Genomic DNA, 19,126 nt, shown 5'->3' on the forward strand with positions numbered 1-19,126 from the left:
GCTATGACAGACTTGAAAGATAAAGTTATGGGCAATTTTGTCATATTTAATAGAATAATTCTCCCTACAGTTTCCAAGCACTTAAAATACAATGAAAGGTCTATCTTTTATGAACTGTTGCCACTCCATCACTGTTTTCTATTTTCTTTAGTGGCCCCAAGGAACTATAGACAATTCAGTGTTTAAAAAGCTTCACTTCAGTTCTTCACATTTTCCCCATAGGTACTTCATTGTCTTCTTTTGATGGAGGTCCATTTCAAAAATTAGGACCTGTAAGGGATAGGCAAATGGGTGAGATAAAAAAGGAAATCTAGATGGTATTAAAAAACAAACAAAAAATCAACAATAGCCTTTATAAAAAAAAAGAAAATAAGAAACTTCATGATCATCTTTATAAGTGATAAATCAAAATTAAGATCAAAATAGATTTTATTTAGATTTCTAGCAGAGATTGATTATACGTTTATGGTAATTATAAAAATAGCTATAAAGTTCCTTTGCATTGGACTTTAAAAAATACCTTTAATTTTAAAATAGATATATAAACATTGTCTTATATTAAAAATGACAATGTTTAAATATATCTATATAAGAAAGATTATGTAAATAAAATATTTATAATTATATATCTATATAAGAAAGACTATATAATACATATATCTATATAAATATATATCTATATAAGAAAGAGAAATATATATTAGAAACAAATATATCTATATAAGAAAGATTAAAAGTTAGATTAAATTAAAAGAAATTAAAAGAGGAGAAAAATGTAATTCAAGAAAATATAACTAAGAGATTGGGAATTTTAAAAATATAAAATGTGTGTATTTATGCGCACATACAAGCATGCACATGCATACATGCGCATATAAGCTTAGCCATTATAATCATAGTGTTCAATTTTTGTTTGTTCTTTTATAAATGAGAATAAGCATGCATATTTTTTCTGGTTCATTTTTATTTCAATTAGCATCATTCCATATCAATCACATGCTTATCAAAATTCTTTTGCATCATTATTTAAGAGTACAGTAATATTTTTTACATGGGTCTATGAAAATTTACAAAACCATCAAGAAGGTATTAATTAGTACCTTTCTTCTCACAGTCTCTCCAATAATAGCAATTCAGATCTTTCATTACTGTCAATGTTTTAGACATCAGCTGCAACCTCATTTCTTTTGATTTGCATATTTTAATATAAATGATATGAACTAATCGTTTGTATTATTTATGATTATTTTGACAACTATTTGTTCAATTACTTTGACTTTTCAGTCGTTTCGATAATGACTTTTGATCTTTCATATTTGTATATTTTCTTACTCCTATTTATCCTTGTTGCCAAAGTGATTTTCTTAAAATATTTGTCTAACATGACAAATTCTGCTCATAAAACTGTCATGGCTCCCAATTGCCTATAGGATTAAATATAAAATCATTTATCATTTAAAGCTCTTAATAACCCAACTCTACATTTCTAAATTTCTTACACTCTATTTTCTTCCCTACACTCTTGGATCCAGGCTGAACTACTTGTTCTTCCTTATAATCACCACTTCTTCCATCTCCATGCCTCTTCTCTGGATTTTCCTTATGTCTAGAATATATTTCCTTATCACCTCCTTGTATAGAATCCCTGTTTTCCTTCAAAAGTTGCATAATTCAGGAAACCCATACTAGTTACCTAGTTTATACTGTCTTCCCTTATAATATTGTTTTCCTTCTACTGTTTTTGTATCTTGTATGTAACACAGTAGATAAAACACAGGACCTGGAAGCAATAAGAATTTTGTGGTATATGATCCTGGTCAGTCACTAAGTCCTCTCTGCCTCATTTTCTTGTCTGTCAAATGAGGATAAAAGAACCTACTTCACAGAAACATTTTGATTATAAAATGTGATAATATTGTAAAGGGTTTTTCAAATCTTAAAGCAGTACATAAATGCTAACTTATGATGATGATAACAATAACTTCTTTTACCCATTATAATGAAATAGCCTTCAAGGCAGGGACTATTTGTATCTCTCTTTTTATCCAGAGTCATATAGCATAGAGCTGGGCACATAGTATGTGATAAAAAATTTCTAATTGATTATCTGGTTGGTTACATTGTTTTATTAGAGTAAAAAAGGCTTTTATTTTTCAATTTCATGTGATCACAATTATGAATTTTTTTTATTTTTATGACAATTGCATCCATTATTTTGCTTCTTTTTTTTTACTTTTTTTTTTTTTGCAAGGCAAACAGGGTTAAGTAGCTTGCCCAAGGCCACACAGCTAGGTAATTATTAAGTGTCTGAGACCGGATTTGAACCCAGGTACTCCTGACTCCAAGGCCGGTGCTTTATCCACTACGCCACCTAGCTGCCCCTGCATCCATTATTTTGATTAAGAATTCTTCCTCTAGACATAGCTATGAAATGTACCCGATAACCTGATATGATATTTTTGTGATTTTTTGTGGAATCTTTAGTATTCAATTACTATTTCCATTTGAATGTAATGTAATATATGATATTATATATAATATTCATCTAAATTCCTTTTCTGATGAACTGATGTGTAGTTTTCCAAGGAGTACCTGACAAAGTTTAGTTCTAACTCAAGTAGTTTATGTTCTTGCACTTATCTAATGCTGGAGTGATTTTTAGTCTTATCTGTGTTCACTTATCTATTTATTTATTTAGATTTTTTGTAAGGCAATGGGGTTAAGTGGCTTGCCCAGGGCCACACAGCTAGGTAAGTGTCTGAGGCCGTATTTGAACTCAGGTACTCCTGACTCTAGGGCCAATGCTCTATACCCTGTGCCACCTAGCCACCCCTCACTGATTTATTTTTACATTTTAATCTTATGTCAAATAATTTTAATTATTACTAAATGTCATGTCAAAATTTGGAGTTGGAAAATACTCTTTTATCCTTAATTCATCCTTTGTAATTATTTTCCTTAAAGATTTAAATATTTTGCTCCAAATTCATTTTACTATTATTTTGTCTAACTCAGAAATTGTCATTGTGAATTTCTTTACCATATAAATTATTTTTTTAGTATTGACATTTTTTTTATATTTGCATGGCCTAAACACAGCAAATTGCATTTTAGAGAGAAAATTATCATTGAGGTTTTTTGACTTGTTTGTTTTAGCTTGTAATTTACTTATACCTGCCTTTCAGTGCTTGTCTGATTTAAATTTTGAATAGTTGGAATAAGTTATTAATTATTTTTAGGAAAAAAATGGGGATTTGGGAGCCCCTAAAGAAAAGGTATCCGATATTGACTGGGAAAGGTTTGTAAAACCCTTTCTTTTAGCTTTATTTTCTTTTCAGTGAGTCATGGTTTTCAACGCAAAGGGATTTAGTGTCCCAAGTACTTAAAATGTAAAAGAATTAAATATATTCATGTTAATGTTGCAGTTTTTGAGATTGTCTACTTTAACTACTTGATTAAATAATGTTAATTTCCCTAAGTAAAAGTGGATTATGACCGACAAACTTTCAAGAATTTGTACCTTGGATTGGGGCATTTTGATGTAATTTTAAGAAAGAATGCATTTGTAAGTATGACTATTGCCCTCAATTCCAAAGCTAGCTTTCTAAGTTTTGGACTATTATGGATATTATAATTACTTCTCTCTAAACAAGAATTTGTTTAGCAGGAGGTATCAAGGATAAATGGTTGGTTCCCTTAATTATAAAGATCTTTTGTCCTTTTTCTTTCTCTTTCTCTCTTTTTTTAACCACCTCCCAGAAATTTCCATGTTTTCAGCTTTTTCTTGTTGTCCATTCTCATACTGTTTGCTTGGCCTCAAGTGACTGTGCTACCTTTTGTTTCACCCTTTTTATGAGGTTAGATTTTCTAGTCCATTGTCTAATTCTGACAGTTACTGGATACATAACTTTGAGGCTGAAATTTCACTTTTATGAATCTTCGTTTCCTCAAATATAAAATTAGGGAATTGGAATAAATGATCTATTTTGTCCTTTGCTATTCAAAAATTCTGTGTTTGCATTACCTAGAGTGACTTCTGGGACCCATCCTTTATGGGAACAGGCTTCCTAACACATAAGGGACTGAGAATTTTTTCTTCACATATCTTTTCTGGTCTTTCAACTAAATTCCAGTCCTCTTTAGCTTTTCATAAGTTTGCTAGAGCTATGAGAACAGTAATTCCCTGGTGTCAATAAGTAGTAGATACCTCTGATTGATCTTACTGTTTACTTCACATCTCCTATTTGCTCTCAGAATACTGAGGTATCACCCATATTCTTTCCTGGGTTTGGTTGTTTTCTAGGATCCTAGGATTTCAAATAAAAATAAAAAAACTGCCACAGTTTCATCTACCCTCCCCATTTACGCATCTCATCAGTTCATATAAGTGTTTTATATGATCAAAGAAGATAATTGTAAAAAGCATTAAGCATGATGCCTGGCAAATAGTGGTTTCCAAATAGATACTTATTTCCTTTCCTTATATAACTAGTATTTTAATACTTCAGAATTGCATTTAACTTTGAAATGGAAAATATAAAATTAAATATCCTAAGGAGAATTTTAATTCACTATTTTCATTTTTCTTTAAAGTAAACACACAGAGATTATCTAGTCTCTGTTTTCTTTAATCAGCAAAAATTTCTCTTTCCTTTCCCCCAAAGTTTCAAATAAAAACACAGGCAAAATAAATCACCTGCTTTGAAAATGAAGAGTATAACAAAATAAATTGATGCATTAGCTAGGTCCTAAAAAGCATCATTCTGAAATCTGAAGACTTTATGTTTCTAAGGTGTTTTTGTATATTTCATCATTAGTCCCAGGGAATTGTGGTTGGTAAATATAGTGAGTAGCATTCACATGTAAACATGTATATAAATCATCAGTTTTACAGAACTTGTTTTATTTAGGATGTTAAATAACATTAGTATCTTCAAAATCAACATTTAATTGCATTTGTAATTGTATTAGCTCACAATATTAATAGCATAATAATGAACTATGTTGGTAAGTGAAAGATTCTTTAATAATAAAATGCTTAAAAACTTTATAAATAAAATGGGAAAACTATAACTTCAAATATTTTTTATTTTAACTTGCAGATGAAAGGGAAGATGTTCAAAAGAAAACATTCACAAAATGGATAAATGCACAATTTTCTAAGGTAAAGTTATTTCCCCCAATTTAAGATAGAACCAGTTGTTGTTTAAGATTTAAAGGTATATTTGTCTGTCTTTTTTTTGGTTTTATTTTCTTTGGCAAGACTTTATTTTAGTGATAAAAGAGCAAAGAGAAACTATAGGAATGGATGATTATTTGTTCTAATGAAAATTAGTGAACTTCTTTCTGATCAAATAGGCTCTTGTGATAATATAGACATTCAATATTAAAATCCAGCAAGATGATTTTAACAGTCATCTTGCAATTAGTAAATCTTTTTTATTAGGGACATGATGATTAATGATAACTCTTACTAAAGATTTCTTTTGTAAAAATATCATTCCAATTAATTAAAAAAAACTCATATAATTTCCTGTGGACCATTAATCTAATCACTTAGGGAAATGGTCCTAAGGTTAAATCTTGACATAAAAATTATATGGGTCCTTCAAGAATTACAATAATTTTTTACCAATCATGCAAATGTAACTCAAAGCATATTTTCTCCTAGCACAATCTCTATGCATGGACACAAACATGCACATACTCAGGCATACACATGCAAATAGAAGCAATTTCATATAAATGTTGCTTTTTAAAAAGGAAATTATTAATGATGCTTGCATCTTTAATCCTTTCTCATTTTGAAATATGATGAATCAACCAGTATCCCATGAGGTTTTACTTCTGGTAATTAATTCTGTCCCACTCCTTATTTCAAGGTTATCTGTCTTTTGAAGGTATGGAGAGTTTTACAAAGATATTTTCAAACTTCTTTTCTGAAACTTTATTGTAACAGAGCAGTATGGCATTGTCTGGCAGATTTTGGAAAAAAATAAGTCTTTATTGCTAACATTAGTAATTAATTTATTATATATAGTTTTGGAATTTATACATTTGCTGAAAGGAGGAGAAACCAAAAAAAAGAAGAAAATGAAGTTATTGAAAGAAGAATTTGTTGAATAAAGAAGTTTTATAGTAGTCAAAAGGCTTTATTCAGTTATTTCTGATTTGCTGCAGAGGGCAGTGGTAAAAGCAAGATTTAGGAAATAGCTTTGCATGGGTTATAGGCAAAATGTTCCTAGTAATTTAGTATATCCAAAAGTATAATCAACCATCTTATATTCTCACCTAATAGATGACTTAAAGCAGAAGCTAGATGACTACATGATGGGAATTATTTTAAAAAAGCATAATCCTTATTCAGATACAGATTGAAATAAAGTATACCTCAGCTTCCTTCTAATTTGGAACTACTAACTGGGCAATTTTGTTGTACCTTAATAAATCAGTTTTTATTTACCTAAAATTATTTTTTAAACTATGATGTGAATATAGTGTTTTTAATTCAAATTACAAAAATGTATAAAGATATTTAAAATGCATATATATTAACATAGATCTCTTTAAAAGTCATGAAACCTTTTTCATGTTAATAATTTTTATCATTGTATAGAAAGTATTTATTTGGCTATATTATTAGGTAACGAGGTGATGTAACATTGTCCTGGACATGGAGTTTAAAAGACTTTGAGTTCAAATCTGCTTTAGCTATTTAATACTTATCAAGTTCCATCTTTCTCAGTTTCCTAATCTGTAAAGCAAGGTTGATAACAGAACTCTGAGGGAGGGTTGTTGTGAATATAAAATATAAGTGTAGAACTATGGAGTTTGAACAAAGACCAAAGACTAATACCTTTAATTTTAAAAAATGTTATTATGTAATGCTTCTCTATCTCATATTTTATGTTTCTTTCTCAAGGATACGATTTTTCTCTCATCACACTAAATTTAGATCAATGTATACCACGAAAATAATGTAAAGACTAACAAACTGCCTTCTGTGGGGGGTTGGGGGAGGGAAGCAAGATTAGGGGAAAACTTGTAAAATTCAAAATCAATAAAATCTTTCTAAAAAAAAATAATAAGATATTTTTAAAGTGCTTTATAAACATCAAAGCACTGTATAAATACTTAGTTAAATTTTTATTAGTATTATTCTTGGTTGAGGAAAGGCATTGTTTGTTCATCTAAAAATAAAAAAAAGAAATTCGAATTCTTTCTTTATGATGGCAAATTAGCAAACATCTAAGGCTAATTTGAATTACATACCATTTTTCTGAAGGTTATGATGATAATTTTCATTTTTTAAATGAATAGAATATATTTCAGATTAGGAGTCTATTTCAGAGGTTTGTTCAAATAGAAAGTCATCAAAGATTAAAGAATAGATTTTCCCTTTCTAGACTTTAATGCAATGAGTGACAGTGACAGTGTCTATTGAATCTGAATTAGACCCTGGAGACATTCTTTGGAATATGTTATATATCCTTACTGGATGGTTGTTGATTAATTTGAACTCTGATATTTTTATTTAAAGTAATTTAAACTTTGATTGAACTTTTAACTTTGGTAAAATTATCTTAGATTTTTTGTTTACTGATTCCCTAGAGTTTTCTAACTAAATCATCATGGTTTTATCAAATAGGAATAATAATTGTCTCCTATTTGTGTTTTTTTAAATTTATTTTTCTTGTATTGCCAGCATTTATATAAACTAGCATTTACTGAAAACTGGCAAATGAAAGAGAAAAGAGGAAAATTCTTGTTTTAATGCTATATTTATTGGGAAAGGCATTTTCCAATGGCAAACAATGGTAGTTTTTGATTTTGTATGTCTCTTTTTAATTATATGAAATATTTTCAATATGTATATTTTGTGGGGATTTTATCATCAAGGATTCCAAATGGTTTTTATCAGATGGTACATATTGCAGATTATTTTTATTTTTAATACGATTAATCATGTTAACCATTTTCCTATTGTTGAATCAGTTAGAGAGATCATTGAAACAATACCTATTACTAAAAAAAGATGTTTTTGAAGTTACCTCAAAGTAGTTTTTAAAAAACTAGATAGCATATCTTATTAATCATTTCACATATAGTATATTACTAACATTTATGCAATAAATATGTGTTCAAATGTATTTTATCAGAATATTTTGTAAAATATTAATTAAAATAGCATTATTAAAAATCTTAAATTAATTAACTACATAAATAAATAGATTGAAAGGCAATGAAGAGCTTTCAGAATTAGTTTGACTTCTAAATGGAGGTATTACATCTTTATAACAAAAACTTGATCCTTTTAAATGAAATAATATCAATACTTTTAAAAACAAGAATAGATAGGGTTTGTTTTTGACTTTCCCTTCTTTAAGTAATTTGTTCCCAAAGTTTAAAAATTGAGATAGATGCATTTTTTACCAATATTTTGAGTATTAATTTTTGAGATCTAGGTAAAGAATAACTAAAAGCATCATCAAAAGTCTTTGAAATTGTCTTCTAACTGTAAAATAATTGTAAAGATTTAAGTTTCACCAAAACAAAAATGTATTCTCATAAAGACCCCCTCAACATTGATGTTTCCAGAATATACATTATCAAAATAGAATTTCAAAAGTCATTAATTATAGTCCCAGGACAATTTTTAAAAAATCATTTGATAGATATTCAAACTGCTTAATTTTTCCAGATTTGTACTCACCAGTCAAACATTTGATTATATGTGCTATTTTATCTATGACTTATAAAATTATACATATATATTTATTCATGCATACATACATTTATATGGAATCATAAAATAAGTATGTAAATAATTTAAAATTTATTTTCATTCCATTAGTGTATGGATATATGCATATGAACATACACATATACATATACATAGATTATTTACTTACAAAATATTAATTTAAAAATTCCAGAAATTTAGATAAATTTTCAGTAATATATTTTTAAAATGGAGTAATTCAAAGTTAAAACAATTCACTAATTTTGAAAAAAAAAGATAGTCAACATTTAAAAAAATTCCACTCATAAATGCCTATAATCATACTAAATGAAATTTTTTCCTGTTTCATTTATATTTTTTCTAAGCAACAGATTTAGATTCCTTCTTTTAAATCTATCTTTTTAGGTAAATCAGCGATTTTCATTTCTAAATATTAAAGTCAAAGTGAAATTTATAGTTCTTCATGTCTTTTATGTTATTAATTAATTAATCAAGCATCAAGGGTGCCTGGGCAGCTAGCTGGTGCAATGGATAGAACACTGACCCTGGAGTCAGGAAGACATGAGTTCAAATTCAACATCAGACTTAATATTTACTTAGCTGGTGCCTTCAGGCAAGTCACTTAATCTCATTGCCTTGCACAAAAGAAAAGAAAAGAAAAGGAAAAGAAAAGAAAAAAGAAATCAAGTGTGCCTACTCCAGAGGAAAATAAAGATTAAGGCAGCATTAGAAGGAAATGGACATAAAAAGTAGATGGAATAAGATATTTCTCTTGATTATGTGCAATTGAGATTTTTATCAGGATGAAGCCATATGTGCTCATGCTTTCAAAATTTATAGATGTCTAATAACCTTTAAGAATAGCTAAAATGTTGATCAACTTGATTAATAGAACATAGAAATTGTCTATTAGAAAAAACTAAATCTAATAAAATGAACTTTCTTATAAATAAATACAAGGTCCTATAATTGGGCTGAAAATACCCAATAAACAAGATTGGGAAAGTGTGGGTTAGATTTCAGTTCATCTAGAAAATGATCTGGGAATTTTAAAAGCTGAGAGGCTCAAAATGAGTCAACATTGCAATATGACAGTCAATAAAATGTGTTATCAAGTGAGAACAGGAAAACAAATGATTCTTATTTCCAATATTCCAATTTCCAAAGATCCTCATTCATCTGGCTCTTTCACTCAGTCATCGACAGTTAAGTGTCCAAATGTATGCAGAGTAGAGAAATTTGTGATTCTATGCTTTTATTTTTTAATGGAGTAGAGAAACAAAAACACCATAACTAAACAATGTCTTTCTTATTGTAAAACTGTGAAGAATATTTTTCAGGCTTTTTGGTTCCAACTTAGTATTTCTTAGTTAACCCAAATGTTACCACTTCTATATAGAGACATTTATTTCAAATGAGTCCAAGAACTTTCTGACAAATTCTGTTTATTTGTTAAATTTGGTAAATTAGATACTAATTATAATCCAAGAACATCCACACATCTAAATCTATTGATATATATTTCTTGTTATATTGGGAGCAATTTTACATTTGGTCTCTAATAGTTTCCTGATAATTTTTAAGCATTCATTACACAGAAATGTATTCTCTTTAAAAGAAAAGAAAACATGATGTAGATTTTACTATGATTTACTATGATTTGTCTTTTATGTAAAAATAAAATGTTAATCACAGTAAATATACGTGATTATTACCGAGGAACTCATTAATTCCATACAAATTGCCTTTTTAATATCTATAGGTGTTTTGTGATGTTAAAAACTTCAGTGTTTGCTTTTTGAATGTTTAACTTGGGATTTAAAAAACTGACAAGTCAATCTCTCTGAAAATTATTAACATGTAAATTATTATGTCCCTTAAAAAAGATCTTAAAACATTGAAGTTACATGAATTATGTGCTTGAAATAATATGCAAGAACATGAACCATTAATAGATTGTGATAGATTCCAGATCAACTGTTTGCCATTTAGACAACCATTTTGGCAATTGGGATATTTCATTTATATCCATTTAATTATTCCAGGTTATGTGAAGAACCTTTACTATTAAGTTACCTAACAACTTAATATATAACCTACTTCATAATACAATATAAATTTAGAAAGGATTTAGAGAATATATTGCAATTTTCACTGTACAGTAAGTCTTTCAATGCAAACACATGTTCCCATTCCTCATATTGGTGTTAAGTTTTATACACAAAGAACTTTCTTGGCTTTTTTTTTTGGTGGCTATTACACTCAGTGTCTGATAACTTAGTTTTAGAGAGATAAATTGTAACCACATCTACCACAGAAATGAATTTGTGGGGGTGGCTAGGTGGTGTAGTGGATAAAGCACTGGCCTTGGAGTCAGGAGTACCTGGGTTCAAATCCGGTCTCAGACACTTAATAATTACCTAGCTGGGTGGCCTTGGGCAAGCCACTTAACCCCATTTGCCTTGCAAAAACCTAAAAAAAAGAAATGAATTTGTGTCAATATAATTGCTCCTCTAACACAATAGTATGAATGTTAGAGACCTCCCCTTTTGCTACTTTTCTAAATTGTTTCTATTTTGATTTTTAAAAGTCAGGTTATGCAGAATATAGATGATGTGTGGGATTACTCATTTGTCATTTCTAAATTTTGATGGAGAACTTAGATGAGCTAGTGGAGAATAAAATGTTTGAAAATATACAATTACCACATTAAGAGAATTTGGGAGAAACAGGAGAAGCAAGTTCCAGATGATCTAATCAGGAGAATTCTAGTTAAGAATGCAATCTGGAAAGTTGTAGAAAAGCTGTCTAGGCTTTCCTGTAGAAATCATTTGAATAAAATATATAAAAAGGGTACCAAAATTATGTTGAAGAATCATTTAAAAAACAAATACAAAAGAAGCTCATTGATTCGATCCATAAATCCATAATATGAAGACCAGAAGTTGACAAAGGCTAGTAGTGAGATCACCCCAGAGAACTAGTGGAAGCATTTACAAATGGACTTACATTCAGTAAGTGCCTTAGACTTAAGTCAGCATGAAATTCAGTAATCAGGGACCTTCAGCTAAATTCTGTATCTGGAGATAGAGATATAGATAGTCTTTTAAGTATATATAAAAAAGAAGACTTGCCCATGCATGACTCCAGTTTGAGAGAAGGTCAAATCATAATCAAGGCATTAGAACCAGGAGAGTAAAAGAGAAGACCCAAGAATCCAGTTTCAGTTTATCAATGTTGATGAAATCCCTTCCCTTTGTCCATCTGCTTAGCTTTTTAATGAGGATGTCAAGGGAAAAGATGAAAAAAAATCTAAGAGGTAATTATAAGAGGAAATTGCTTAATCAACAATCTTAAATTCCTAGCATAAATGGGATGAATTTATACATCGTAAAACAGATTAGACAACAGTCCAATTTATGGTTCATAGAGGTAAAATGAGAGGTTAATGAATTTATTAGGTTTCAGGTCAATTCTAAAAAGTAGGTTTATAAGTCATGATCGAAAAACAAAGAAATGGTAATAAGAGAGAAATAGTTAAGAGAAATCAGAAGATAACTTATCATACTTAAAGAAATCATAGATGATATAATGATATTGATACTCAAAATATGTCCTAAGTGGAGAAGTTAATTGAATTACAGTATAAAGATATAGATATTCAAATTATAAATTAGGATTTTCAGTGTACCACTTTCAGCTCTAGAAAAACCCAACCAAAAGTAAATAATATGAAATTCAAAAACCTGAATGAAGTTTTAAAAACATTAGCTAAGATATATCTCTAGCAATTATTGAATGGTAAGAAAAAGAATAAATATCTGTATATATATATGTATATATATATATATATATATATATATATAATTCTTTTGAAAAAGTTGAAAGTTGTAAAGGGCATTAAAATCATATAGAGAAGCAGCAAGGTAAAACTATTAAATGCAACAGTACTGATTATTCTGCATTGCAATTATCATCAGTAAAGATTCAAATTTAACTGGAGACTTAAGTAACTTAATCCTAATGAATTGGATGGTCAAAGATCAAAAGTGAATTAATTAATGGAAATGATAGCAGGTACCAGATTTTTTTGTGATGTTGCTAAAAGTCTTTGGAAGAAAACATTTATGTCATACATAGAAAGAAGAAAGAATAAGTCAACTAATTGTGCATGTAATAATTAGGTATATTACAAAAATCATTAGAAATGCAATATATTTGAAAAACAAAAAATCATATTACAGAAAAGCTTAATAAAATTGAAAGAAAATATGAATAAATAAACAGGAACTATTTTTAAAAAAGATATAGAATAAAACTATAAAAACCTATTTTAAAATAAGAAAATTAAATTCTGAATACAGATAAATAAAAAAGAAATCTCAAAATTAAGAGGAAATAAAATGTTATTAGAAAATATCTTGCCTAATCATATACCCATAAAATTTCTAACAAAATCATTGAATATTTACATTTTGCCCAAATTTGCTAAATAGGAAATAGGGTACTTATATATTATTACCTCATATATTATTACCTGTGATCTTTCTCAAAAGAAAGGAAGAAAGGGGAAAAAACAAAAGGAAAAAAGAAAGGAAAGTAGGATAAAAGCATTATTGCTATGCTCATAAGATTTACAAATGGCTCAGAACTTGGAAGGGAACTAACATAGTGAATGACAATTATAATGCAAAAAAGATTTTGGCAGCTAGAGACTTAGACTCCATCTACTAAATGAGGGTAAGTGTAAAGTCTTATACTTTGATATAAAATTTCACTTCTTATGAATAAAAGAGGAGTGCAGAAGTAGACAACAGTTGGGTGAGAAAATAATTTGAATGTAATAATAAAGTGCTTTAAGTTTTGCAAAGCCCCTTGCATAAAACTCATTTGATCCTTACAATAACCCTATGAGGTAACTGCTATTATTATTATTTTTTGCTACTTCTTATTGAAATTTTATTTATTTTTCCCAGTTACATGCAAAGGTAGTTTTTAACATTTGTCTGTTTTCAAGTTTGTTCATTCCATATTTTTCTGTCACTCTCCCTTCCCCTCCGCTCACCCCAAGGCAATAAACAAGTTGATAAAAGTTGTACATGTACAATTGTGTTTAGCATAATTCATATTATTTATCTTGTGAAAGAGAAATTATAATTAAGGAGAAAAAAACTAAGAGAAAGAAAGAAAAAATAAAATAGAAGCTTTTTTAAAGTGAACATATTATACTTTGCTCTGCATTCAAAACCCATAGTTTGTTATCTGAATGTATAGGGCATTTTCCTTAACAAGTCTTTCAGGATTGTCCTTGATAAATGAGCAGTGAAAAAGAGATACATCCATCATAGTTCATTATCTCACAATGTTGTTGTTAATGTGTACAATGTTCTCTTGGTTCTGCTCACTTCACTCAGCATAAGCTCAGACAAGTTTTCCATGCTTCTCTAAAGTTCAACAACTCGTGATTTCACCCCGAACAGTAATAATTCACAATACTCACATACCATAACTTGTTCAGTCATTTCCCAGTTAATGGATATTCCTTCAATTTACAAATATATACATTACAAAAAGAGTCCCTATAAATATTTTTATACATATGGATATTTTCTCATTTTCTATTCTCTATTTTTTGAAAATAGACCTAGAAATCATATTGCTGTATCAAAGTGTATGCAGTTTATTACCCTTTGAGCATTACTCCAAAATTGCTCTCTGACTGAATCAGTTTCATATTTCAACAGCAATGCAATAGTATCCCAATTTTCCCACATCTTCTACAACATTGATCATTTTCTGTTTTTGTCATCATAGTCAATTTGATAGGTATGAGGTAATACCTCAGAGTTATTTTAATTTGCATTTCTCTTAGTAGTTATCTGGAGCATTTTTTTCATATGACTGTAAGTACCTTTAATTTCTTCATCTGAAAACTGCCTGTTCACGTCCTCTGAGCATTTATCAATTGGGAAATGACTAGCCTTTACATTTGATTCAGTTTTCTTTTTTAGAAATGACTCCTTTATCAGAAACACTAGCTATGAAAATTGTTTTCCAGCTTTTTGCATTCCCTCTTATCTTGGATGTGTACATTTTATTTGTGCAGAACCTTTTTAATTTAATATAGTTGAAATCATCCATTTTTGTCATTTATAATGTTCCCTATCTTTTGTTTGATCATAAATCCCTCTCATCTTCCTAGATCTGAGAGTCTATTTTTTTGATTAGTCTACAATATCACCCTTTATATCTAAATCCTGTACCTAGTTTGACCTTATTTTGGTATAGGTTATAAAATGTGGGTCTATGCCTAGTTTTTGCCATACTATTTTCCAGTTTTCTCCATAGTATTTGTTGAATAATGAGGATTCATCTCAGAAGTTAGTGTCTTTGGGTTTATCAAATAGATTACCATAGTCATTTAGTACTTTTGCTTTGTGTATCCAATCTAATCCACTGATCCATTACTTTATTTCTTAGGCAGTATCAGACAGTTTTCAAAAGTACTCCTTTATAATATAGTGTTAGATATGGTACAGCTAGGAAACTTTCCTTTACATTTTTTTCAACAATTCCCATGATAATCATAACCTTCTGTTGTGCCAGATGAATTTTGTTACTATTTTTTTTGGTAATTTGATTGTTATTGCACTGAGTAAGTAATTTAATTTGGGCAGAATTGTCATTTTTATTATATTAGCTCTGCCTACTCATCAACAACTGACATTTTCCCAAGTGTAGATCTCATTTTATTTGTGTAAAAAATATTTTGTAATTGTCCATGTAGCTTCTGGGTTTGTTCTGGGAGGTAGATTCCCAAGTATTTTAGGTTGGTCACAGTTTCTTTAAATGGAATTTCTCTTTCTCTTTCTTGCTCTTGGAATTTATTGCTCACAGAGGGAAATACAGATATTTATGTGGATTTAGTTTACATTTTGCTAATTTGCTAAAGTTGTTTCAAATAGTTATTTTTTTGATTTTCTATGGTTCTCTAAGTATATTATCATATTGTCTGCAAAGAGTGAACATTTTGTTTCCTCAATGCCTGTTCTAGCTCCTTCATTGTTTTTCTTCTCTTATTTCTAAAGCTAATATTTCCAATACAATATTGAATAGCAGTGGTGATAATGTACATCCCTGTTTCACCCATGATCTTATTAGAAATGCTCTTAATTTATTCTCATTTATTAGTATTATTTTCCTTGATGATAGTTTTAGATAATATTGCTTATCATTTTAAGGGAAAACTTCATTAATTCCCATAGGTATCAACACTATATTATTGTCATAGAAGGAAATAGGCAAACCTCTTCTCTCATTAGGAAAATAATAGCTATCTTAAGTTAATTGAAGAACAATCATTTAGAAGACTGATTAGCCTTTTTTTGTGTATTTTTTAAAGTATGAAATGCCTAAGATTTAAAGGGAAACTAAATATATTAAAACATATTTATCAAAATATTTTTTAAATTTGTGGAAGCCAAATTAAGAACCCTTTATCAAAAGTTAGCATTGTTTCCTTTGGCAGACAATCTTTTCTACATATGATGATGAAAGAAATCATTGTTGCACTAATCTGTGGAGATGGGAATCTGATATGGCTATTGTAAAATGACTTTCTGAAAATACATATTTTTTCTTGTTGACAAGTGAATATCCCTACATTTGTCCTTGAGGTTTTTGAAGCAGGGTTAATTTTGGAAATTACATGTATTGGAAAACTCAATAATTATGTTAATTATTTAATCCATGGAGAGTCATTGCTTTTCATGTTTTCCTGAGTCTAATCCTTACAGAGTACCCAAGTAACAAAGAAAATCATTTAGATGTGAAAAGGGATTTGGATTTTAATGATTTGTGCTATTTTGTTGAAAAAAGAAGACAGTTATTTAGAGAGATGATCTTCAGAAATATTATCTCTTCTTTTCATGCCACTGGCACCAAGTATTTTTTAAATTCAGTCCTTGATAGTGCTCCGGAATTTTAGAAGGTACATATATTTGGCTCTCTAAGCTATTAAACTATGACATATCTTCTGAGAAAAATGGAAGCAAGTCATGAATATACCTTTGTAGCATTGTCTGGTCTCAATGGCACACATGCCTAGCTTGTAAGTTTAAACATTTACAAATCTGCATGACATTTGCTGGCAGAAGACATCATCTGTCCCAGTGCCCCAAATGCATTTCTTACAATTCTATTTTCTGTGATTTACAGATTAGGAAATGAATCACAGAAAGCTTAAGTGACTTGCCCAATGTCACAGACCTAGTCAGTAAATTTGAAATCTGGTCTTTCGTGAGCTTTTGAAATTCTTGGTTCCATGAACTTAAAAAAGCACATTTTGACAGCTATATTTTAATGTAATTAGTTTCGCTTTTCATCCTATGGACTTTATACATTTTTTTAAAGTAGAAAATATTTAATTGATCTTTCAAATGATAGCTATGCAAATAAATGAGGAAAGCTATAAGTTTCCTAATGAATCTTCTCTTCAGGCTTTTCTAAAATGTTTACAATTCCAGCTAAGGAACAGCATTGTTTCTTATTAAACCAATATGCTTTGACTAGTGATTTGTTTTTTTAGGGTTTTTTTTTTTTTTGCAAGGCAATGGGGTTTTGTGACTTGCCCAAGTTCACACAGCTAAGTAATTTTTAAGTGTCTGAGGTCAAATTTGAACTCGGGTCCTCCTGACTCCAGGGCCAGTGCTCTATCCATCTAGCTGCCCCTGACTAGTGATATTTTTAATTGAGAAAAAATAGTTAATTTGAGATTACAATAATACTGGTTAATATCCATAGTTTTGCATAATCTATCCTTTATATATAAATTTCTCTATTAATTAGAAACCTTTAGTTTTAGTTTTTTTCAAATTTCATATTCCCTCCTCCAAGGGAATTTTCCTAATCCTATACTCCCAAATAACATATCCCACTCCTTCAAATCAATTTGCATTTATTTTATATGTCTTATATTTATTCATCTGTTCAGAGTTTGTATCTCCCCAGTAGATTGTTAGTCATTTGAAAGCTGGGACTGTTTAATTTTTGTCTGTTAGCATTTTGCTTAGTGAATGCTAAACATATAAGTAGGCAATTGATACATGTTTATTATCCCTTACTTAAATTGCAAGTAGGTTTGAGAATCCTTTGTATATCTTGAGACACATATGCAGAATAATATGTAGTTACATGCAAATGACCAGAAAACCACTGGTTAAATGTGGAAACTCACTTAAGTTTATTCCCTTATTAGATCTGACTTAAGAACATTAGGCATGAGGAGAAATAATTCTACAACTTTCTCTTAATCTCAACAAAATCAAAGGCAGAATGTTTTACAATTATTTATTGATAAGCTACAGATCTAGAAAAGATCATCTAATTCTTTGTTATCTTTTTTTAAAAATGAAATATAGTCTGTTTTGACTGCTAAGTAAAACTATGGACTCCACAAAATAATTTGTTTCTGTTTTTTAAAAAATTCCCAAATGATAAAAATGCTAAATTTCAGTAAGAAATAAAAAATTACTTTTTCCCTATGCAAGTTCATGGAGCACATGATTGGCAAATTAAGAAAACCTCTGATACACTCATGTTTTCTTAAAATATTTATCATACTTTAACATGAATATAGAAAGCTAAAACTCAAAATTGAAATAATATTATGTAGAGATAATTAAATTCTAAATTAGAAAACTGAGTCCTGTGGAGTTGGAGTATTTTTCTCAGGGTCAAACAAATTATTAAAAAAAATCAGAATTTGAACTGAGGCCTTAGAAGGAAAAATATAGTGCTCCCTGCTACTGCAGCACAGGTAATTCCATGGGAACATTCATGTTTTTTTTTTTTTTTCCCTTCTATTTGTTATCAGTAGGAAATGCTCTATCTTTTTATACCTGCTTTAGAAATTGAATTGACTTTTCTTTGAAGAGATTTTAGGAATTCTCTTATCCCTCCCCCTGCCCTATTTCAGTTAAATCTGATTAGTTTAGTTAAATTTATTCATGAAACATATTTCTGAATATGACCCAATAACATATTTGATGTGTTGTACCTATATGTAAGGTACTAATTCAAGTAGAATCTAACTTTGAAATGGATTTTATATAATCCATCTTGAACTGGAAATAGCAAGCAGATTATAAATCCCTATATGGGGGTAGGTATGTAGGAGGTCTTGATTATCTTAAGTAATTAAATGAAATTAAGCATATTGATCCCAGATATTTTTTGAAACTGAATATGCTGAATTAAAATGAAATGTACCTAGGTAGAAGAGGAATGACTAGCTAAATTCTATTAAATGAATTTGAGTAACTGGCTTAATTTGGTCATTACTGTATTTCTGTTTATGTTAAATTATGATAATTATTCAGGCAG

General features: G+C 29.2%; 1 protein-coding gene across 1 annotated transcript in view; it reads left to right on the plus strand.

Moving 5' to 3' along the window:
- DMD (dystrophin) overlaps positions 1-19,126 on the plus strand; it is a 2,282,785-nt gene that overhangs the window by 200,735 nt on the left and 2,062,924 nt on the right. Inside the window, exon 3 of the mRNA XM_074220296.1 lies at positions 5,103-5,164. Within this exon, the coding sequence (XP_074076397.1) occupies positions 5,103-5,164 (62 nt within the window). The remainder of the gene's footprint in view (positions 1-5,102; positions 5,165-19,126) is intronic.

This window comes from Macrotis lagotis, chromosome 1, assembly GCF_037893015.1.
Source record: "Macrotis lagotis isolate mMagLag1 chromosome 1, bilby.v1.9.chrom.fasta, whole genome shotgun sequence".
Taxonomy (NCBI): domain Eukaryota; kingdom Metazoa; phylum Chordata; class Mammalia; order Peramelemorphia; family Peramelidae; genus Macrotis; species Macrotis lagotis.